The sequence below is a fragment of the Saccostrea echinata genome, unplaced genomic scaffold, assembly GCF_033153115.1.
Source record: "Saccostrea echinata isolate AGI-Se365-2 ecotype Australia unplaced genomic scaffold, CSIRO_AGI_Sech_v1 ptg000008l, whole genome shotgun sequence".
NCBI classification, from domain to species: Eukaryota; Metazoa; Mollusca; class Bivalvia; order Ostreida; family Ostreidae; genus Saccostrea; species Saccostrea echinata.
This window is the reverse complement of record NW_026889757.1, coordinates 5,870,734-5,894,395: the sequence shown is the minus strand read 5'-3', so window position 1 is coordinate 5,894,395 and position 23,662 is coordinate 5,870,734. Positions and strand designations below refer to the sequence as shown.

Below are 23,662 nucleotides of genomic sequence, written 5' to 3'. Positions count from 1 at the left end.
GATCCCTAATGCATTTTTCTTTCGGAACCCATCGGAAGATTTCCTTCTGATGAAAGTATAAACGAGGAGCACTGAATAAAGACATTGTAAAAAATTTTGAAATATGCATGAAGATAATTTTGCTGTTTTGGTTTCCACATGGAACTTTGTAAATACAAAATCATACTTTTATTTAAAAAATTAAGAAACCTGCCTCTTGTTTTAAACGTGCTTGAAATGAAACGCAAGGTCCCCCTTTTGTCAAACGTGTAAGAAACCCAGACAATTCAAAAATATGACGCACTACCCCTGAATTCTCATTTGTGAACCCCGGATATCGAAAATGTATAAATAGCCGACAGTTTTCGCAGTTTCACCACAGTCGGTGGTTCGCCATTATATAGGCGAAGACATCGAGAGGCCATTGTGGTGATATTTATAAACAATGGCTTACACCGCAGATTCAAATGCGCCTTTACGAGATGTTAAAAGAGTACAGTTTGGGATATTGAGCCCAGATGAAATTGTATGTGTTAAAATAGTATTAAAGTTATGTAATATTGCCTCTTGTAACTTTAAATTCAACGTATGTGAAAATCAACGCATATTGAAAGTATCTATGATTATGAAACTTGATTTGAATGAACGTAATAATAACAGGTGGAAAAAACACTGAAAATGCCCCTTTTAACAAATCAGGGATATTAATTATTGATTCTTTGCATTGGTATTGGATTAGTTCAAGGATTGGTTGTTTTCATATGTTTGTGTGTAATTTGAGTAACAATAAACGCAAGTGTATTTATACAGATAACTTCAATTAGCCCTTTCATGATAATTGTGGTACTACTCATTTGCAGGGCAAATTAATAAAGTTTGGCGGAGTTTTTGTTGACCGATAATTAAATGACGTATTTTAAACAATTGCTTTTACGCCAAATTTCCCCAAAATATGTCATTTTGCCCTGCAAAAGAGCATTAATGCAGTTATCGTGAAACAGTCTACTAGGTCTTTCATTTTTTTTTTTTTAATTTGAAATTGAAAGAAAAATCTACAAAATTTATTGTACATGTTGTTAGTTATAGTCATTTAAATCACTTTGCGAATTGCCCTTGCAGAGACGTATGTCAGTTACTGATGGCGGAATCAAGTACTCTGAAGTCACTGAAGGTGGCCGTCCAAAGCTGGGTGGACTTATGGATCCTCGCCAGGGCACTATTGACAGGACAGCTCGGTGTCAGACATGTGCAGGGAACATATCTGAGTGTCCAGGTCATTTTGGTCACATTGAGTTGGCCAAGCCAGTGTTCCACATTGGTTTCCTAGTAAAAACCATCAAAGTGCTCAGATGTGTCTGTTTCTTCTGCTCCAAGCTTCTTGTTGACCCGGTTTGTATTGTTCTGAAACAAATCTTCATTGGCATACACAACATTAATTAAGTAATTTGATTAAAATGAATCTTATGCAATGAAAAAATATGAATACATTGTCCTCTAGTTTATAGTTGTCAACTTCATTTCTTCAGACAAACCCAAAGATTAAAGAAATCTTGTCAAAGTCCAAAGCCTACCCACGGAAACGACTAGTCGCAGTTTATGACCTATGCAAGTCACGAAAAGTCTGTGAAGGTGGGGATGAAATGGATTCTAAGCTTGGAGATGAGCAGGAAGAACAAAAGAAGGTATAAAACCTTTTTATTGCAGAACACCTCGGTTCCTTAGACCACAAAATAACTAACATGGTCTTGGATTCCCCTTCTTATAACACAAAGAAAAAGAAGTGCAAGTATATACTAGTGCATGTACATATACAGAATTCTCTATCCCTTAGTAACCCTACCCTAGGTAGGAACATTTGGCCACTATTCAGATATCTACAATAGGACATTGATTATGTTTAAGAATTCATTTTGGTCTTTGGGCACTCGATTATGTTAAACATATATATACAAAAATGTTTATGTAGGGGCATGGCGGATGTGGTCGATACCAGCCCAAAATAAAAAGAACTGGACTGGAGCTGATTGCTGAGTGGAAGGACACGAATGAGGACTCACAGGAGAAAAAGATTGTACTAACAGCTGACAGAGTTCACGAAATATTCAAGAGAATATCTGACGAAGAATGTCAGGTATTAGGAATGGATCCTAAGTTTGCTCGCCCAGATTGGATGATTGTGACCGTAATGCCAGTGCCCCCATTGTCTGTCCGTCCTGCTGTTGTCATGTTTGGATCAGCCAGAAATCAGGTATTTATCAACAGTGATCCGAATTTTCTATGATATTATTTTTATGTGAACGAGTAAATTTTGTTATTTTGGAGGTCATTTTAGAAAATGTTTCAAGTAAACAAAACAGTTAACAATTAACTTTGATTGACAGGATGACTTGACACACAAACTGGCTGACATCATCAAAGCAAACAACCAGCTCAGGCGAAATGAACAGAATGGTGCTGCATCACACATCATTGCAGAGGACATGAAGATGTTGCAGTACCATGTTGCTACTCTGGTAGACAATGAACTCCCAGGTCTGCCAAAGGTTAGATACCATACATTGTGGTAATAGACATTAGCTCAGCTATTATGTTTGTTAATGAAAGTGTACATTCATGTACATATAATTATTTTGCTGTACATTGGTCATGTATTAAAATTTCATAACACAAGTACATGGTACTTGTTCATACATATACAAACTTTTCAAAAGTGAAAATTTATTATGAATAGACTAGTCATTGATGGAAAAGTTATCATTTTCAGGCAGTTCAGAAGTCTGGCCGTCCTCTGAAGTCAATCAAACAGAGGTTAAAGGGTAAAGAAGGCCGTGTCAGGGGAAACTTGATGGGAAAACGTGTTGATTTCTCAGCCAGAACTGTCATTACTCCAGATCCTAATCTGAGGATTGATCAAGTGGGCGTGCCACGATCCATTGCACAGAACATGACCTTCCCAGAATTGGTCACTCCTTTCAATATTGACAGGTCTGTTCAATGTAGCTGATGAACTGTATCCTTAAAAATCCACAGTGGAATACTGTGCAATTGCATGAATATTATAAAAGTAAAACGAAAAAATATTGAAGTACATTTACATGTATTTTCCTTTCACTCTATTTAAAGGTTGTGATGGAAATGTAACTATGCACTTAAAAAATTACGATTCAAAGTTTAGAATAACTCACTGATAAGATGTTGCGTATTCCTTGTACATGTTTATTTCATCTTTAATTCAGAATGCAAGAACTTGTGCGGAGGGGATCAAATCAGTATCCAGGTGCTAAGTACATCATTCGTGACAATGGTGAAAGAATAGATCTGAGGTTTCACCCCAAAGCAAGTGACCTCCATCTGCAAATTGGGTACAAGGTCGGTCATAATTTTGGTTATACATGTAATATACAGTATTTGCAAGCAAAGCTTTACCTTCCTTTAAACATCAAGTAGGATATTTGTTTTTCAAAGTTTATGCACTTCCAGAGTAAAGAAATTTTTTTTAAATGTTAACAGGTGGAGAGACACATGCAGGACAATGACTATGTGGTGTTCAATAGACAGCCCACTCTCCACAAAATGAGTATGATGTGTCACAAGGTGAAAGTTCTACCCTGGTCAACATTCAGACTTAATCTTAGGTATGGAAGCACTGGTCTAGAGTATCATTTTATAACCCATTATCAATACAGTCAAACTTCATTATCTCGAACTAAGTGGGACGGAGAAAAAAAAACATCCAAGGATTTGAGATATACAGGGTAAAATACTTAAAGACTTCCAAATCACTTCATCATATCCATGGTATTCCTAGATATCAGTGTTCGAGATATCGAAGTTCAGCTGTATATAAAAACTTTTTAGTAAGAGTGCAATGATAAACCGTTTGACGGTATATCGTGGTATATTTTTCCACGATTTAATTCATGATACACTAAACTGATACCGCGGTTCGGTTCAATCGGTCCAGAATTATCCGAACCGTCCATTTTGTTTCCTTGTTTACAATTTTAAAATGGCTTCCGCGCAAAACCTGAAGTCGGCATAACGCATTAACGGCAGTTAAACTCGCCTCCAGCATCTTACAGACCTCAGATTTAACACGGAGAAGGACTTTATGTGATTAAAAGTTATAGATGTTAAGACAAATGATAAACCCTTTAGATCTAAACATATTCTTTGGTAATACATGATATCTCATCACGCGTGTATTTCAATGAAAATTCGCTGTCTTGTTGACTAAAACGTGTCAACACGAGAAATATGACAACTGGTTTTCTACGTAAATAAAAGGAATAAAAGAATGAATGTCTTCCTTTTTCATTCCAATTTAAAAGGAAGACTATTAGGAAAGGTCCCCGTAGTTCCCTGTAAATATTCATCACTGGTTTAGAATATTGTCACAACCCGAAGATCTACCTTTCAATCAAGTTAACAAAATGATATTTTAATTATTATCAAAAATATGAACATTTGATATAACCCTGTCAAGTTTTAAAAAAAATATTCTGTCAAACTTGAAAGACTTTTAACCTTTTCATGTATCGTGATACGTATCGTATCGTGAACTGAATACCGTGATACGTATCGTATCCTGAGGTTAGTGTATCGTTGCACCCCTACTTTTTAGTCTTATTCTGAAGCTCATAATGATTGGCAAATTAATGTTAATTAAGATGACATTATTTTGTGTTGTTTTTAGTGTAACCACACCATACAATGCTGATTTTGATGGAGATGAAATGAATCTCCACTTGCCCCAGTCATTGGAAACCAAGGCAGAAATCTCCAACCTGGCCCTGGTACCTAGAATGATCATCACTCCACAGGCCAACAGACCTGTCATGGGGATTGTGCAGGACACACTGACTGCTGTCAGAAAAATGACCAAGAGAGATGTTTTCTTAGACAGGGTGTGTATTTACAATTGTAGACAAAAAATGAAACTGGGATTTGACTTCTGTAAAATATTTTCTTTGACAGAAGGATAATATTGAAGGCAAATCATTTACAACTTTATTATCTTAAGTGTGCATTGTGGAAATTCAGGTTGACATGGTCTTTTCAAGCACTTAAGGCATTTAACACATGAAAATCTTGTTCTATAGGGCCAAGTCATGAACCTTTTGATGTTTTTACCTCGATGGGATGGCCATGTTCCTCAACCAGCCATTCTAAAACCAAAGCCCCTTTGGACAGGAAAGCAGCTGTTTTCACTGGTTATCCCAGGTCGTACCAATTGTATCAGAACCCACAGCACCCACCCAGATGAGGAGGATAAAGGACCCTACAAGTGGATCTCCCCTGGGGACACAAAGGTAAATGAGTCTTTGAAAAGCTTATCATGTTTCGCATATAAATTAATGAAGTACAGAGAAATCAATTCAGTGTGTGAGTGGCTAATTTTGAACGTTTGTCTTTGTAACAAACTAAGGATTGCTAAAGATTACTTGTTGTCTTGTATATAAAAAATAATTCCTAGAATATACATTTGTATAGGTACTGATTGAGGATGGCATGTTGATCAGTGGCATTCTGTGTAAGAAGACTTTAGGAACTTCAAGTGGGGCTTTGGCTCACGTTGTCTTCCTAGAGTATGGATGGGAGATTGCTGGTCTAATGTATGGCCATATTCAGACACTGGTTAACAATTGGCTGTTATTGGAGGGACACAGTATTGGTATTGGGGACACCATTGCAGACCCTCAGACTTACTTGGATATCCAGGAAACTATTAAAAAAGCCAAGGTAAACCTCATGTATAAAATTCAGTTATAAACACTTGGAGATGATGTGAGAACTAAAAAAAAGTTGTGTGTAGTAGTCGGTGGAATTTGCCCGTATCATTGCTATATATTGTAAATTTTATTTGCAGCATGATGTGATAGAAGTGATTGAGAAGGCACACAATGATGACCTTGAACCCACCCCTGGTAACACTCTCAGGCAGACTTTTGAAAATATGGTAAGTTCAAGAAATGTAGTTCTGTAATTGTAAAAAAGAATTAAAATCTGTACTCATTTCATTGTCTTTACCTACAAAAAAAAATAATGCTATAAGAATTTAAATTGATTTCAAGTAATTACCTTTTAAAGGTGAACAGAATTCTGAATGATGCCAGAGATAAAACAGGAAGTAAAGCCCAGAAATCTCTGTCTGACTACAACAACTTCAAAGCCATGGTGGTGGCAGGTTCGAAAGGATCCAAGATCAACATTTCACAGGTTTGTGAGCTGATAACAAACAAAAGACAATTTAGAAACTGAATACATGTATATTAATTTTTTGTAAGGAATGTATGTACATGTAGTCATGTCAAAGTGTAAGAACTTGAAAATAAATGTTTTCCTACTGGTTGTTTCTTTGAAAGGTTATTGCCTGTGTAGGACAACAGAACGTTGAAGGAAAGCGAATTCCATTTGGTTTCCGTCATAGAACTTTGCCTCACTTCATTAAGGATGACTATGGACCAGAGTCTAGAGGATTTGTAGAGAACTCATACCTCGCTGGTCTGACACCATCAGAGTTCTACTTCCACGCCATGGGAGGTCGTGAAGGGTTGATTGATACTGCTGTCAAAACAGCAGAAACAGGTAACAGTGCAGAAAGAAATTCAATGTGATACATTACATACACTATAATTTGCTTAATTTGATAATTTATGGACCAAACCTATAGTGTAAACATGATTTTAAAATAAGTAATTGAAAAAAAAAGTTTGCAAACAAAAAATTATACATTGTTAGGTTACATTCAAAGAAGATTGATCAAAGCTATGGAGAGTGTGATGGTTAAATATGATGGAACTGTACGTAACCAGGTAGAGCAGCTAGTCCAGCTTCGTTATGGAGAGGATGGTCTGGACGCGACCCATGTTGAGTTCCAGACTATGCCTACCCTCAAGCCCTCCAACAGGGCTTTTGATAGGCAGTTCAAATTTGATGCCACAAATGAAAGGTGTGTTGGTGAAAGTCAGTGCTAGTCGGATCAAATTTGATATATCAAATGAAAAGTTTACTAGCAGAGTCTTTCATTTGGTGAAATTTCAAAGATGACAGTTCAAATTTGTTGCAACGAATGAAAGACTCTGCTAGTAATGTTGCAAAGAATGAACATTTGTATGACTTTGATTACTTCATTACAATCATTACAATCTATTTGCTTATGAACAGTTTGTATTGGTGGCACACTTTCTTTTTAGGAATATGAAGAAGTGCTTATCAGAGGAAGTGATCAAAGATTTGATGGGAGATGCCATTGCAGTGTCCCAGCTAGACAGAGAATGGGAACAGTTGAAGGAAGACCGAGAAATTCTTCGTTCTATCTTCCCTACAGGAGACAGCAAGGTGGTTCTGCCCTGTAACTTACAGAGGATGATCTGGAATGCACAGAAAATCTTCCGTATTGATGTTCACAAGCCAACAGATCTTCATCCCATTAAAGTTGTAGAAGGTTGGTGTTTCTATTCTAATTATACTACATATGTGTATCATATAAAGATCATTATATTTTAGTAAGTAAAAGCCTTATTACATGTACATTTTGTTTTAGGAATTGAGGAGTTGTGCAAGCGTCTGGTTGTGGTGGTGGGAGAGGACAGACTGAGTATCCAGGCTAATGCCAATGCTACCTTGCTGATCAAGTGTCTGATCAGATCTACACTATGTGCTAAACGTGTGACAGAGGAGTTCAGATTAAGTTCTGAGGCATTTGAATGGCTCATCGGAGAAATCGAGTCCAAGTTCCAGCAGGCACAGGTATTAAAATGGAAGATTTTTTAGCTCACCTCGACGAAGTCGAGATGAGCTTATGCTATACCCCCGGCGTTGGCGTCGGCGTTAGCGTCGGCGTCCCGGTTAAAGTTTTAGGAGCAAGTCCCATTCCCAAGTTACTATAAGCCCTACCTGGACCAAACTTGCATGGATGATGCATCTAGAATGGACACTGCCACACTTGCTTCGGATGCTGGATCTGACCTAGATTTTCCAGATGAGTGACCAGGTTAAAGTTTTTGGAGCAGATCCATTCCCAAGTAACTATAAGCCATACCTGGACCAAACTTGCATGGATGATGCATCTAGGGATGGACACTACCACACTTGCTTCGGATGCTGAATCTAATCTAGATTTTCCAGATGAGTGACCAGGTTAAAGTTTTTTGAGCAGGTCCATTCCCAAGTAACTATAGGCCCTACCTGAACCAAATTTGCATGGATGATGCATCTAGGGATGGACACTACCACACTTGCTTCGGATGCTGAATCTGACCTAGATTTTCCAGATGAGTGACCAGGTTAAAGTTTTTGGAGCAGATCCATTCCCAAGTAACTATACGCCCTACCTGAACCAAACTTGCATGGATGATGCATATAGGGATGGACACTACCACACTTGCTTCGGATGCTGGATCTGACCTAGATTTTCCAGATGAGTGACCAGGTTAAAGTTTTTGGAGCAGGTCCATTCCCAAGTAACTATACGCCCTACCTGAACCAAACTTGCATGGATGATGCATATAGGGATGGACACTACCACACTTGCTTCGGATGCTGGATCTGACCTAGATTTTCCAGATGAGTGACCAGGTTAAAGTTTTTGGAGCAGGTCCATTCCCAAGTAACTATACGCCCTACCTGGACCAAACTTGCATGGATGATGCATCTAGGGATGAACACTACACACTTGCTTCGGATGCTGAATCTGACCTAGATTTTCCAGATGAGTGACCAGGTTAAAGTTTTTGGAGCAGATCCATTCCCAAGTAACTATAAGCCCTACCTGGACCAAACTTGCATGGATGATGCATCTAGGGATGGACACTACCACACTTGCTTCGGATGCTGAATCTAATCTAGATTTTCCAGATGAGTGACCAGGTTAAAGTTTTTGGAGCAGGTCCATTCCCAAGTAACTATAGGCCCTACCTGAACCAAATTTGCATGGATGATGCATCTAGGGATGGACACTACCACACTTGCTTCGGATGCTGAATCTGACCTAGATTTTCCAGATGAGTGACCAGGTTAAAGTTTTTGGAGCAGATCCATTCCCAAGTAACTATAAGCCCTACCTGAACCAAACTTGCATGGATGATGCATATAGGGATGGACACTACCACACTTGCTTCGGATGCTGGATCTGACCTAGATTTTTCCAGATGAGTGACCAGGTTAAAGTTTTTGGAGCAGGTCCATTCCCAAGTAACTATACGCCCTACCTGGACCAAACTTGCATGGATGATGCATCTAGGGATGGACACTACCACACTTGCTTCAGATGCTGAATCTAACCTAGATTTTCCAGATGAGTGACCAGGTTAAAGTTTTTGGAGCAGGTCCATTCCCAAGTAACTATAAGCCCTACCTGAACCAAACTTGCATGGATGATGCATCTAGGGATGGACACTACCACACTTGCTTCGGATGCTGAATCTGACCTAGATTTTCCAGATGAGTGACCAGGTTAAAGTTTTTGGAGCAGATCCTTTCCCAAGTAACTATAAGCCCTACCTGAACCAAACTTGCATGGATGATGCATATAGGGATGGACACTACCACACTTGCTTCGGATGCTGGATCTGACCTAGATTTTCCAGATGAGTGACCAGGTTAAAGTTTTTGGAGCAGGTCCATTCCCAAGTAACTATACGCCCTACCTGGACCAAACTTGCATGGATGATGCATCTAGGGATGAACACTACACACTTGCTTCGGATGCTGAATCTGACCTAGATTTTCCAGATGAGTGACCAGGTTAAAGTTTTTTGAGCAGGTCTATTTCCAAGTAATTATAAGTCCTTCTTAAACCAAACTTGTATAGATATTGATCTTGGGATGTACACTAACTAGAAAAAATATGATGTGAGATTTGCCTTACTTATAGATAACCTTCGTCGAGGTGAGCTTCGTAATCTTTGATTACCTATGTTTTTTAAATATAGAAGAAAATAGCCCATATACATGTATTTATCTACAAAGTATTTATTCTATGGAGAGGATTCAAAAATCATTAAAAAAAATTTCAGGTCCATCCAGGTGAAATGGTTGGTGCCCTTGCTGCCCAGTCTCTTGGAGAACCTGCCACCCAGATGACACTGAACACTTTCCACTACGCTGGTGTGTCTGCCAAGAACGTAACCCTTGGTGTGCCACGTCTGAAAGAGATCATTAACATCTCCAAAAAGCCAAAGACCCCATCACTTACTGTGTATTTGATTGGTCAGGCTGCAAGAGATGCTGAGAAAGCTAAGGTAAGGGGTGACAAAGGAGGCAAATAACCCACTATGAAACATCTTGACAGAAAAAAATGTTAAGTGTTAATGAAATGGAAAAGTCTTTATCCAAGTTGGTATACTTGTAAATTTTTGTTTTGTAGGATGTGTTGTGCAGACTTGAACACACTACTTTGCGTAAGGTGACTGCTAACACTGCTATCTACTATGACCCTGACCCTCAGAATACAGTGATCTCTGAAGACCAGGAGTGGGTCAATGTGTACTATGAAATGCCAGACTTTGATGTATCGAAAATATCTGCCTGGCTGCTGAGAATTGAGCTTGACAGAAAGAGAATGACGGACAAAAAACTTACAATGGAGCAGATCTCGGAAAAGATTACTGCTGGTAAGGAGTCCAAACTGTGATCTAGAAAAGTGGAGGATTTAGAATTGACAGGAAATTTTGTAGACTTTTTTTTTAAAATTTTTGATATGAATTGCTTTACTGTGATTTTCTAGGGTTTGGTGATGATCTAAACTGCATCTTCAATGATGACAATGCCGAAAAGCTTGTCCTTCGTATCAGGATTATGAACTCAGATGAAAGCAAAATGCAGAATGTAAGTACAATAAGTACTACACAGTATTCCTCAGAAACTAGTTATTTAAAATTGACAATCTGTCTTTCTAAAGAAAGAAAAAAGGTCCACCATAAATAATTATACATACACTGGATAATGTTTTAGGAGGAGGAAATCGTAGACAAGATGGAGGATGACGTTTTCCTGCGTTGTATTGAAGCCAACCTGTTGTCGGACATGACATTGCAAGGAATTGAGGCCATTGCCAAGGTAATTTTTAGTTATGTTAAGTTTAGATTAATCATACATGTACATATGTATATTGAGGAACAAAATGTTTTATCTTGATTTTAAATTGCATGTACATGTAAACAGTGTTATGATGCATCTTTGTCTTACTAGGTGTATATGCATTTGCCAAACACAGAGGACAAGAAAAGAATCTTTATCACAGAGGAGGGTGAATTTAAGGCAGTGGCCGAGTGGATCCTGGAAACTGATGGTACAGCTTTGATGAAAGTGCTCAGTCAGAGAGATGTTGACCCAATCAGATCCACAACCAACGACATTGTAGAAGTCTTCTCGGTATGTAACATGCAATTGCTTACTCAATTAAAGGGTTAAGTAAATGGTTAAGTATGATTGAAACTTCATATTTGAATGGAAACTTGATAAAATTATGTTTAAATATATAAACTGTAATTTTATTTTTTTTTAGATCCTTGGCATAGAGGCTGTGAGAAAGTCCATTGAGAAAGAAATGAACCATGTCATTTCCTTTGACGGTTCCTATGTCAATTATAGACATTTGTCTCTGTTATGTGACTCCATGACAGCTAAAGGTCATTTGATGGCCATTACAAGACATGGAATCAACAGACAAGAAACAGGGGCATTGGCTCGTTGCTCCTTTGAAGAGACAGTAAGTTTGGTGCATTGCTATTTAAAATGCATTTATTTAACATGATTTTGACTTTAAAATAAATACTTGTCAAGAGTGTGAAAAGTCCAAAATATGTTTGAAGTTGCAAAGATTCAAATTTTTGCGTATTCTTTCATAGGTGGACATTCTAATGGAGGCTGCCTCTCATGGAGAAATGGATCCTATGAAGGGTGTCTCTGAGTGTATTATGCTGGGTCAGTTGGCTAGAATTGGAACAGGAAGCTTTGATTTGTTGCTTGATGCTGAAAAGTGCAAGTATGGTATGGAGATTCCAACCAACATTGGAGCTGGAATGCCAGGTGGAAGTAAGTCTTAGTCTTCACAGTCCTTTTCTTTTTAGTACGGTATATTATGCATTTGAATTATTCTTAAAAAATATTATTTTTAAAAACATTTGGAATGAATAACCCTTTATATTCCAACATGGTTAGATATTAAGATTTTTCACTAAATGAGCTTCTGTTGTTACTTTATTTTTATATCATTTTGCTTTTCATTTACAGTTAGCACTGGTTTGTTCTTCGGAGCAGGAGCAAGCCCAACAGCAGGAATGTCACCTCAGATGACACCTTGGCAGCAAGGAGCTACCCCAGCTTATGCCAGTGCTTGGTCACCTGGAGTGGGCAGTGGAATGACCCCAGGTGCAGCAGGATTCTCACCCTCTGCAGCCAGTGAGAGTGGATACAGTCCTGGCTACAGCCCTGCTTGGTCCCCTCAGCCAGGTTCACCAGGACCAGCCAGTCCATACATACCTAGCCCTGGAGGAGCTATGTCTCCTAGCTACTCTCCTGCCTCACCCTCGTATGTGCCATCTTCTCCTGCTGCTACACCACAGAGTCCTGGATATTCACCAACAAGTCCATCTTACTCGCCAACAAGTCCTGGATATTCTCCAACTTCTCCAAACTACAGTCCTACTAGTCCATCTTATTCGCCAACAAGCCCAAGCTACAGCCCAACATCTCCAAGTTACAGTCCAACTAGCCCATCTTACTCTCCAACAAGTCCAAGTTACAGTCCGACTTCACCTTCGTACAGTCCAACAAGCCCGTCTTATTCTCCAACAAGCCCATCATATTCTCCAACCAGTCCTTCATACAGTCCTACAAGCCCCTCATATTCTCCAACAAGCCCTTCATATTCTCCGACATCCCCCTCCTATTCCCCAACAAGCCCCTCCTATTCTCCAACCTCCCCAAGTTACAGTCCAACTTCCCCAAGTTATTCTCCAACCTCCCCCAGTTACTCTCCTACAAGTCCAAGTTATTCCCCGACTTCTCCAAGCTACTCTCCAACGAGTCCATCTTACAGCCCTTCAAGTCCTTCTTACAGCCCAAGTTCTCCAAGTTATTCACCAACAAGTCCTAGTTACAGTCCAACAAGCCCAAGCTATTCTCCCAGCAGCCCTAAATACAGTCCTACAAGTCCTTCCTATTCCCCAACAAGCCCTTCCTATTCCCCCAGCTCCCCGCAGTACTCCCCCTCATCTCCAAAATATTCTCCCTCGAGTCCTTCATACTCCCCCAGCAGTCCAAAATACACCCCCAACTCTCCCACATATTCTCCTTCCTCTCCTAACTATAGTATCAATGAGTACAGTCCAAGTTCTCCAAGATACAGCCCCAGTCCAAAGTATTCCCCCACATCTCCGACCTACTCCCCAACCAGCCCCAGACATTCTCCAGCTAGCCCTTCCTACTCCCCCACAAGCCCCCAATACACCCCAACTAGCCCAACATACACACCAACATCCCCACAGTACTCCCCTACCAGTTCACGTTACTCCCCAGACACGCCTGGATCACAGTGAAAAGCTGAACAGTTGTGAACTGAGTAAGACACATTTAGTGTGTGGTGCATAATCTGTGGAAGTGATTGACAAATTAATGAACACGAGACATGAGGCAATATACATTTGACTTGAAGTGTCTGACATTAAGTATCTTCTAGTGAAGTTTGTATCATACATCCATTAAGAAATGTTACCTCATTTGTAAATAATGGTCATCAACAGAAATAACCCCAATCATAAGCTTTAACACCTCGACAACAAAAGCTGGAAGTTGTAAATAATCCTTTATTTTTTTTTTTAGATAAAAAAATTGTAAATACATGTATATGTTGAATTTTATTTTTACATATTTTTTTTTCCATGAATGAAAATCTATTCCTTTTTGTTTCTGTATCATTTATAAGATTTTCATTATTTCATTATTCATTTATGTAAATTATTTTCATGCCAAATACAATATGTTCATCATGTTACAAACTGTCAAATCCTTGATTTGAACTGTATTCTCATTTTAGTATTTATGTTCAGAGACTTCATACATTTTATTGTCAGAACAAAAAAATAGGAAATGGATGTATTTTTTCACCCTATTTTGTCTTTGTCTCATTTGTTGCGAAGACAGTATAATGTACAGCGTTCTCTTTTTTTTTCAACTTTAAATGTGACTAGAATCTGTTATATTTTTATACAGATTAAAGAAGTTGTTATCAGTAATCCTTACAAATGCGCTTTGTTGTTATGGCATGGTATGCATTGAGATACAGGTATTTATGCTTTGTTTGCATTGGATGATTTGTATTTATCTTGCACAATTGAAACGATTTGTAGTTACATACTTGTATGAGAATGTACAGATTAAAACCAATGTTTTGTGATCGATGATTGCCATTTGTATGTTGTTTTATTATTGCAAAAAAAAAAAAGAATGAATGAAAATAGTGCTTTATTGTGATTTGTATTTCATCATCAGAGATTGATATGTGAATGTACAGAGTTAAACTGCAAAAAAAGTCTGGAGTCACTTTGAATCTGACATGTTTATGTTGAATATATTTGAAGTTTCTCAGATTAAGTTAGTTTGAATTTTTAGCTCATTGACAATAGAAATGCCTTGTAAGGTGATGTACAATTCATGTATTATTATTTTTTACGGTATGTTGAAAAATTCTATTTTGGAGAAAGTTACTCAAAGATTCTCTAACAAATTCAAGTGGACATTGTATTATGCTATTTCTGAAAGACAAAGTATATAAGTTTAACTTGTTGTAAAATGTAATACATTTAAAGTAACTTGTGTTATCAGCATATGATGAATATTATTTGTAATAGCTAAGGCCATCTTTAAAAAATTGTTTGGTTGCCCTCCTGACTGACTGGCTAAAAATGACTGGACTCAAAACTTTTTTTTAACCTCCAGGAAACAATTTTTATTTTTTGCATTCCATAAAATAGATTTTGAAAATTCAGCATTGGTGTTGATATTTTCTGGGGGGAAAATTCCCACCTACCTACCAACTCAATTTTTCATCCTGAGTCGGGAGAGGGCAACAAACATTATTTTAAAGTTGGTGTAACTGCTGGAAAAATATTCATTCTGATCAAACGAATTTAGAATTCGAACAAGCAACCAATCTGCACTTTAAAATGTGAAATAACTTGTTATGCCATGATGTTTTCTAACTGTATTTCCATCTGCAGATTTGCTGATTTGATTGAAATAAAAGTAAATTTTAAAAGCATCATTTTATACTGTCTTTTTCTTTCAGTTTGAGCAAGCTAAGGAATTGTTATTAAAATATGGCATTTTGACAAGAACAAGGTTCAATTGAACCAAAGTGAATTTTCATTGGCTATGTTGGATGAAAAGTTTATAAGATCACTCAAAAAATACTGTTGATCTTGTTTGTGTGGTGGTAGGAACATATGTCTTGTGGAAATACACCATTACATCTGTATTTTTGGAAATATACTTGTGGCTGAGTGAGTAATGCTGTATTTTATCAGAAACTATCCAAATATTGATTCTGAATACATACCGTAGACCTTTGTTGAAACGATCGATCGATGTATCTCTGTCTACATGGATAATTTTCTGTGATGATCTTCATAGGAGATTTAAAGGTGCTTAGACACAGATTTGAACTTAATATTTTCTCAATTTTTCTGTATAATATCACGACTTATATATTGCAATAGCATTTCACATGAAAATATAATTAAAAACTTATTTTATCTGGAAATTATTGGAACTACGAATTCCGGGACGCGTTTGATTAACACATCTTTGCACTTACACAAATTTTAACTTTATCCTTAATATTTAAGAAAAGAAGCGATTTTGTTATGTATTAATGAAAAATATTACATCTTTAATCCAGAAAATTCAGAGTAGAAATGTTCAAAAGCAAAACCAAATCACCAGTATTGTCAGTCCGTGCTCTGTGATGTGTACAGAGTTTAACAAATTGAACACACCCGTGAAACGTAAACTGTTTTTATAAACAGGGCACGAGCTCTGTTATTGTTAATGTTTACGATTCACCGGGTGTGTTCAATTGTTAAACTCTGCACACACCACTGAGCACGGACTTCCAAAAAACTGTGAATGGGTTTTGCTTTCGAACATTTCTACTCTGAAATTTCTGGGTTATAGTTTTACTATTTTTCATTAATACACAACAAAATTGCCACTTTTCTTAAGTATTAAGAATAAAATTAAAATATGTCAAAGCGCAAGGATGTGTCAATCCAATGCGTCCAGAAATTCGAAGTTTTAATAACTTTGAGATGAAATAAGATTTTTATTATATTTTAGTATGAAATGCTATAGCAACATATAAGTCATGAAATTATACAGAAAATTTAAGAAAATATTAACTTCAAATCTGTGTCCAAGCACCTTTAAAAATAAAATGACTATATATATATATATATATATATATATATATATATATATATATATATATATATTATATATATATATATATATATATATATATATATATATATATATATATATATAAAAGATGGTTTTGTGAAACACTGATGCCCCCGTATGACAACTTACAACAAAGGTTAAACTTTTTCAAATGCAAATCAAATGTTGATACCGAAAGTAAGGTCTTGTCTCGAGGAATATACTTGTGAAATATGAAAGCCTCCAGCAGCAACCATTGAAAAGATATGGAAAAGGTTAAAGTTTTTCAAAAGTAAGTCAAACATCAAGGTCAAATGGTCAAAATTAATGGTGCCCCTGTAAGGATAGGCCTCTCGCAAAAAATACACGTGTGAAATATGAAAGCACTAACGCCAACGCTCAAAAGTGATGGCCAAGGTTAAAAGTGTTCCAAGTAAGTCAAATACCAAGGTCAATGGGCTATGATTGTTGGTATCATAGGGAAGGTCTTGTCACAAAGGAATAAACATGTGAAGTATGAAAGCTTTAGCACCAACTGTTCAAAAGTTATGGCCAAGGTTAAAGTAAAAGAAGGTCAAACTCCTAGGTCAAGGTCAAAGGGTGAAAGTTGTTGGTATCCAAAGGAAGGATTACACACGTGAAGTATGAAAGCCATGTGAAAAATGAAAGCCATAGCTCCAACCAATCAAAAGTTATGGACAAATAAAAAATGTTAAAGTTTTTGCAGGCAAACAGACAGCTAGACAGACGGACGGACAGGGCAAAAACTTTATAACCCCGAATCTTCTATTACGGGTGCATAATAAATCCTCTAAAAATGTTCCATGTTATTCATACCCCCCCCCAGTACGAATTTATCTTGTACAACTTATCAAACACCTGTCATACGAAGATGGAAAAGAGAGAAAACAGACAGAATACGGGTATTGTTTTAAAACGTTCTTGGCCAGATACAGAAAATCCTTTTTATTTGAATAAGTTCTTAAAGCAATGATTCAACACAAATAATAGACAAGATGTCCCTGTCGTAATATATGACAGGGATGTAAACTTATCAATATCACGCAACAGAGGAAATTCAAAATTAACAATGAATTAATTACAGAATAATGGCTCGATACGATAGTGACGACGATAGGAAGAAACGAAAAAAGAAGAAAAAGAAACATTCAAGATCAAGGTTTTTATTCATTTATTATTAATAATAATGATCTTTAATGCATATTACACAGTTACAATTAAGTGTCAAGCAATACAGTTTGTAGTGAAAATGCATATGTAAATATATCTCCTATGACCTTTCACCCTGACCTCATAGCCACCCACCCGTGCCGGCACGCTTCCCACATCAGTTGAGTCCTGCCAGTCTACCTTTCACCACGTTTTCCTGTTCTTATATGTGTTGTATGTACCCGTGTTTATAATCATCATGTAAACCTGGGTGTTTCATCGTCACCTTATACTAAGGTAGGCGACATTATTAGTAAAATCCCTAATTTTACTACATTGGCGTCGCCGGTAATTCGGTGCAGGGGAAATTGTATATATTATGTGTAAAATTCACGCGTGAGTTTCCACTCGTGAATAGAAACACGGGTTGAAATATTTTCTAATATTTCGCATTTAGTCATTTTGGAATTCAGGAAACTGTTGTAAAAAGGCGTTATATTTAACGTTAGTTACAAAGTTCCAACAATCTGACTAATTTGCCTTGTTATTTTTTCACTCGTGAGTTGCATTTACTTCAAATTGAACACGTGGTGATATCACGGTCCAGTTATTTTTGTATTTTTGTTTTTCATTAGTATTTAGTATTATATTTATCGTACAAGTTTTTTTTATAAACGTTGGTACGAACATTTTGAACATTTATACATTGTCTTGTGCGAATTACCACTTTTTCTCGACTCAATCAATTTTGGTCATTCGTGCCGTAACGATAGACCTTGTAAATTGTTTGTCTATTTCAAATATTTTTTGCACGAGACAAATAGTTCATTCTTTTTATTGAAAAAGTTTTTGTCACTCGTGTTGACAATTTTCGAGGAGCGTTTTCTTCTTGACTCGTCATTTAATTTTAATTGTTTGTGAATTATCTTACATTTTTTTTTTCTCTCAGCTTCCCAAAAAATATTTTGGGGGGAAGTAGAGAGATATTGTTTTTTCATATCGTATATTTTTTGTACTTATGTTAACATCACAGAGTTAGTTCACGCATACCCATTTACTTGTAATAGCTATATAGATCAAAACGCACGTGCTTCACGCTTTAGTACGTAGCTGTAGACTGGTTTGCGGTGTACGTTTTTACATCTTTTAAGCTCTGTAATATACGTAAATTTATTTGCAAATATAGTGAACTCATGGAACATCCTCATTTGATTATACAATTGATTAATTAGATTATCTACCATATTTCGTAACATCAACAGTGATCAATGCTTGTTTCTACCGTCGTCTGTCATCGGGCGTTTACATTAACATTGTAAGAGTCAGTGCGGTAATTAAGCAAGTAGTTAAACAGTTAAGGTGTAGATTAACAGTATTAATATTCTGGACCAATATATCAAGAAACAGAAATACGGATAAAGATAACAACATCGTTAAACAGTAATCAAAGATAAAGAGAAGATAGAAAGAAAAAAGGATAGAAAGAAAAGGTTGACGTCATAATCTAAAATTACCTGGACCATACTGATGAATTAAACCGGCTTAAAATACAATTATTTATTGTGTTAAAGTAACGTTTAATTCAAATCACGATGACTTCACAGATCTTGTTGTACATCAGTCACTTTAATGTGTTGTAGTGTTTTCACCGGCGGTTTCTTTTACCGTAACGTGAAAATACTGCAATGTCAATAACTAAACACACATTCTCTGACTGATTGTTTCAGTAGTGTCAAACGGCGTGATTATTTCCGTAACTTTGAACTACTGAAGACAACAAGATGAATCCAGCAATTACACCTTGTACAGCACCTCCTGGATACTATGGTGGATCATACCTGCCATCATTCAACCAAGGTGAAATGGGGTATCCTTTTCCTTGTATACCAGTGCCTGGGAATTACAATGTACCATTTCCCGGATATGGTGGACCATACATACAACCATTCTCTGGACCACCACAGCCATGTCCGAGCATTCCATATGCATATGGCCCTTATCCCGGAATGTTCCCACCTGGATACATGGTACCACCACAGGTATACCCCAAACCAGGCATGTATGGAGGGCCACCAATGCCACCACCATTGACCCAATCACAAGATGGAGTTGTACAATGTCCTGCTATGTCAACAAATGTTATTCCAGACAACACCCAGATCCAGGAACAAAGAGATGGTTCAGGACTGATGAAACCTGGAGATGCCAGCAACTGTATGTCTGATTTGCCAGCAGCATTACATCATCAGCAGCAGATGCCAACAGTTTCCAGAAAGTGTCCACCAGGTTTTCCACAAATACCGAGTGGTGATATTTCACCTGCTGGTAGACAGTGGAATACCATGGTGTCACAAGATGGTCTCCAAGTTCCTGGAATTTCACACAAAGAAGACATAGAGGACAGAGACGAAACAGAAGGCAGATCTGTTGAGTTATGGCCTCCGAGTAGTGAGCATTCAACTGCTGGTTGCCAAACAACTCCAGATGCTGAATACACCCCTGACTGCAAGCAAATACTGGACCTGACTTTGGATACACAGCCTTCTAGGAGTGATGTTTTGCCTGAGCATAGCAACGAGTCAGTTGTAAATGCTCAGACGATTGATAGCTTACAGAAGCCCTCCTACAAAGAGCTGGTTACAGACCAAAAGGAAAAAGCAAGTTTTTCACTATTAGAATCACCAATCCATGATGAGAAACACAAAAGTAAAGAAGAGATTGGTGAAGAAGTATTGAAGGCTGATTGTGAAGTATTGTCTGTACCAGCAACAGCTGTGTATCATGACACAACCACCAAAAGTGACAGCACAGGTGGCTCAACCAAGTTTACTTGGAGTGCTGCCAACAAGGACCTTCCTCCCACATACAGAGCATGCCTTGTTTGTGTACTCCAGTATGTGGACTGTGGGCTGGGCATTCCATCTGGGCTGCCACTTGAGAACAAATGTTGGGCTGTGCCATGGCTCACTGAGATTATGTAGATCATTTGCTATATAAAAATCCCTGAAATGCTTTTACTCAGTGTTTATTTATTGGGTTCTATTTATACTTAAGTCTATTTTTAATGTGTTGGTTTTATTTAATTAGACTTAATGAATTAATTATTAAATATTTTTCCTCCATTCTCAAAAATAAGAACGTGAAAATTGAGTGATAGTTAAGATTTATATCAAATAAGTTTGAACGTATTCTAATCATTTTCAGTATTTAGTACTTTAAGTCAGTAGTATTAAGTTTAACCAATAGTTATATTACACATTTCCTCTAACCCCTTATTCTGCTTTAACTTATTCAAGAAACTAACATTTAAACTAAAATTGGTAATCAACTCTGGTAGTTGACTAATTTATTTGTAGTACATTATAATAACAATCTAGATTTATCTAGTAGGTACTAAACTAACTATACCTTGCAGCAATTTTACTATTGTATTTGATTATAACTATTGACTGCCCTATAGTACTTGCATGATTTAAGTGTTTAATACACTAGAATAGTTATGCACAATCTACATTAGATAAGTCCTAGTATTACTACATGAATAATTGAAACAGCTATCTATTGCTTCCTCTCTTATATTGAAAATAAAAGGGAGGGAAAATAGTGTAGATATATAATGATATATTAGGTTGTAGATCTTTATAGTGCTGTAATTGTTAAAGTTTTATTTAATCAATAATAGTTGCAGCAATCTAATAGTTAGTATCGAACTCATGTGTAACATTTAAACAATAGATTTATAGTAACTAATTTGCACCTATTATCAGTAATAATTGAGCACAGTGATGATTAACAGTTACTCGCATTGTAAGTAAATCTATTACAACTAAGGGTATTCAGTTATTTATCATTGCCAGTGTAAATGTTATTAGTTATTATTTAAGACCCATATACTTATACTTTGCACAAAACCATTACATTTAATAGTGTTTGAGATTTAAGCAGTATAAGAATAGTTATTATTATTTAAGAATTTCTAAGTTGTGCAATACACATGGAATCAAGTTAAATAGTGAACATATATAATTAATGCTCAAGCAAATCAGAATAAATGCTGATTACAAGTACATATTGTAGTCACATAATAAAACTCTTTATTAAGGAATACATAGGCTTTTAAGTTTAATTAGTATATCTAGGCCAAATCTTTTTGAAGCATATTCAGGCAGTATAAGTCATAATTTTGCAGTGATCTACTCTGTTGCATGTCTTTGACCCAGTTCCTAAGGATGGCCAGGAATACTTAAACCAGGACTGGTGTAAACATGCAACCTAAGCTTTCCGTTGGATATAACCTGGCTGATATTTTTCAGTGATGGTATATCATGGCGGATCGCCTAATGTAAATAATCCACGCTTTCTGTTAGATACCCGGCTGACCATTCTCAGTGACGGTATTAGTGCGGATTGCTGTATGTAAATAGTCTTGTGCTTTCCGTTAAGATACTTGGCTGAGTTCTTTCAGTGACAGTATTGGGGCGGATTGCTTTACATGTTTTGTATATAGTTATATTTCCTAGTTATTACTTAGACCAAGACTACATTTTCCGTGTCATACCTGGCTTACTTATTTATCATAGAAAGTGACGGTATTGATGCGGAATGTGTTTTGTAAATATGTTTCCAGTTGTTATATTTCAAAGTTAGGTTATTTCTAGTTAGGAATATAGGATATATACATTCTTCAGTTAATTTAGTACTTAGGCTAGGAAATAATACATTTTTGTAAGTTAGTTCAAGTTAGTATAGTTATACAGTATTATGCATCGTAGATAAGGTGACGACACACATCAAAGTATAATAATCAAAATATAAGGTTATTATCAGTATACATCACAACAGTGCAATAAATTACATATTATTTATATATCTGTTGTAAGGTTCTAACATAGACTGCACTCCTGCACAATTTAATTAGGCAAATCAGTTGTATACATGATTAAGTAATTATATATATTAACCTTGGTGTAACTGAATCTCACTAGACTAAACCATGTGTCATAACATTCGGTTTCAGGACTTTCATGGAAGTAGGTCAATGTTAGGTCATAGGTCAATAGTATTCTTTTTGATTAATATAAATTTATAACTGTTTAAACCCACTAGATTCATAATAGATAATATGGACTGCGTATGACTAAAACATGATCATTATATAGATCCAATGTGGAAGATAAAGTTGATTATCATGATTCGCAAATCAAACCATATACAATCTTGCCACATACATACATGTTTATCCTGCAGAACTAAGGCGCTAGAAGTAATTCTGGCCAAGTTCATGTGGATACATGAATTAGTTCATACGTTTTCCATGTCATATTGAATAATAATCATATATTTGGGGTTTGCATTCCTCTGAGTAAATTACAGCATTTGCCCCTAGCTTTATTAAATAAAAATGGGGAGGAATGTAGTGAAAATGCATATGTAAATATATCTCCTATGACCTTTCACCCTGACCTCATAGCCACCCACCCGTGCCGGCACGCTTCCCACATCAGTTGAGTCCTGCCAGTCTACCTTTCACCATGTTTTCCTGTTCTTATATGTGTTGTATGTACCCGTGTTTATAATCATCATGTAAACCTGGGTGTTTCATCGTCACCTTATACTAAGGTAGGCGACATTATTAGTAAAATCCCTAATTTTACTACAGTTCATTTATAATTTTTTTTTAAAAATTGGGACAATTATGTTCACAGATTAAACCCCTGTATGCTAGATATCTAGCTCTCTTGTACATGTTGTGTGAACCCTCTATTCCAAGTCTAATCCATGATTCATCTCTTATTGACATGTGCAGAGGAGAGTCAGAGTAGATGCCACTCTGAAAACAGAGAATTCCCAACAACCAGATGGTGTCAAGACTTTATTTACCTCTTGCATTGAAATTTGAAGTGCCCAAAAGATTAGTTTCAGGAAGATTAGATTAAATTATTTTGTCATGTGTTAAATTTGCAATTATTTAAAGGGGCATAGACACAGATTTGAAGATTATATATCCTTTGAAATTTCTGTTAATTTCATGATGTACAAGAGTGTTTCAGACAGATATTTTATACTCAGA

The 23,662-nt window shown here is 36.6% G+C and overlaps 1 protein-coding gene across 1 annotated transcript in view; it reads left to right on the top strand.

Moving 5' to 3' along the window:
* Window positions 1-386: 386 nt before the first annotated feature.
* Window positions 387-23,662, top strand: part of LOC133181175 (DNA-directed RNA polymerase II subunit RPB1-like) — a 47,357-nt gene continuing 24,081 nt past the window's right edge. Inside the window, exons 1-28 of the mRNA XM_061315715.1 lie at window positions 387-505; window positions 1,099-1,368; window positions 1,506-1,661; window positions 1,946-2,227; window positions 2,361-2,522; window positions 2,744-2,964; window positions 3,216-3,348; window positions 3,490-3,614; window positions 4,676-4,886; window positions 5,082-5,291; window positions 5,473-5,721; window positions 5,849-5,938; window positions 6,070-6,198; window positions 6,345-6,567; window positions 6,721-6,931; window positions 7,176-7,426; window positions 7,526-7,731; window positions 9,999-10,223; window positions 10,349-10,595; window positions 10,709-10,809; window positions 10,936-11,040; window positions 11,173-11,355; window positions 11,489-11,692; window positions 11,832-12,018; window positions 12,217-12,570; window positions 12,914-13,567; window positions 17,270-17,345; window positions 17,528-17,602. Of these exons, the coding sequence (XP_061171699.1) occupies window positions 425-505; window positions 1,099-1,368; window positions 1,506-1,661; window positions 1,946-2,227; window positions 2,361-2,522; window positions 2,744-2,964; window positions 3,216-3,348; window positions 3,490-3,614; window positions 4,676-4,886; window positions 5,082-5,291; window positions 5,473-5,721; window positions 5,849-5,938; window positions 6,070-6,198; window positions 6,345-6,567; window positions 6,721-6,931; window positions 7,176-7,426; window positions 7,526-7,731; window positions 9,999-10,223; window positions 10,349-10,595; window positions 10,709-10,809; window positions 10,936-11,040; window positions 11,173-11,355; window positions 11,489-11,692; window positions 11,832-12,018; window positions 12,217-12,570; window positions 12,914-13,567; window positions 17,270-17,345; window positions 17,528-17,602 (5,621 nt within the window). The 5' untranslated portion in view covers window positions 387-424. The remainder of the gene's footprint in view (window positions 506-1,098; window positions 1,369-1,505; window positions 1,662-1,945; window positions 2,228-2,360; window positions 2,523-2,743; window positions 2,965-3,215; window positions 3,349-3,489; window positions 3,615-4,675; window positions 4,887-5,081; window positions 5,292-5,472; window positions 5,722-5,848; window positions 5,939-6,069; window positions 6,199-6,344; window positions 6,568-6,720; window positions 6,932-7,175; window positions 7,427-7,525; window positions 7,732-9,998; window positions 10,224-10,348; window positions 10,596-10,708; window positions 10,810-10,935; window positions 11,041-11,172; window positions 11,356-11,488; window positions 11,693-11,831; window positions 12,019-12,216; window positions 12,571-12,913; window positions 13,568-17,269; window positions 17,346-17,527; window positions 17,603-23,662) is intronic.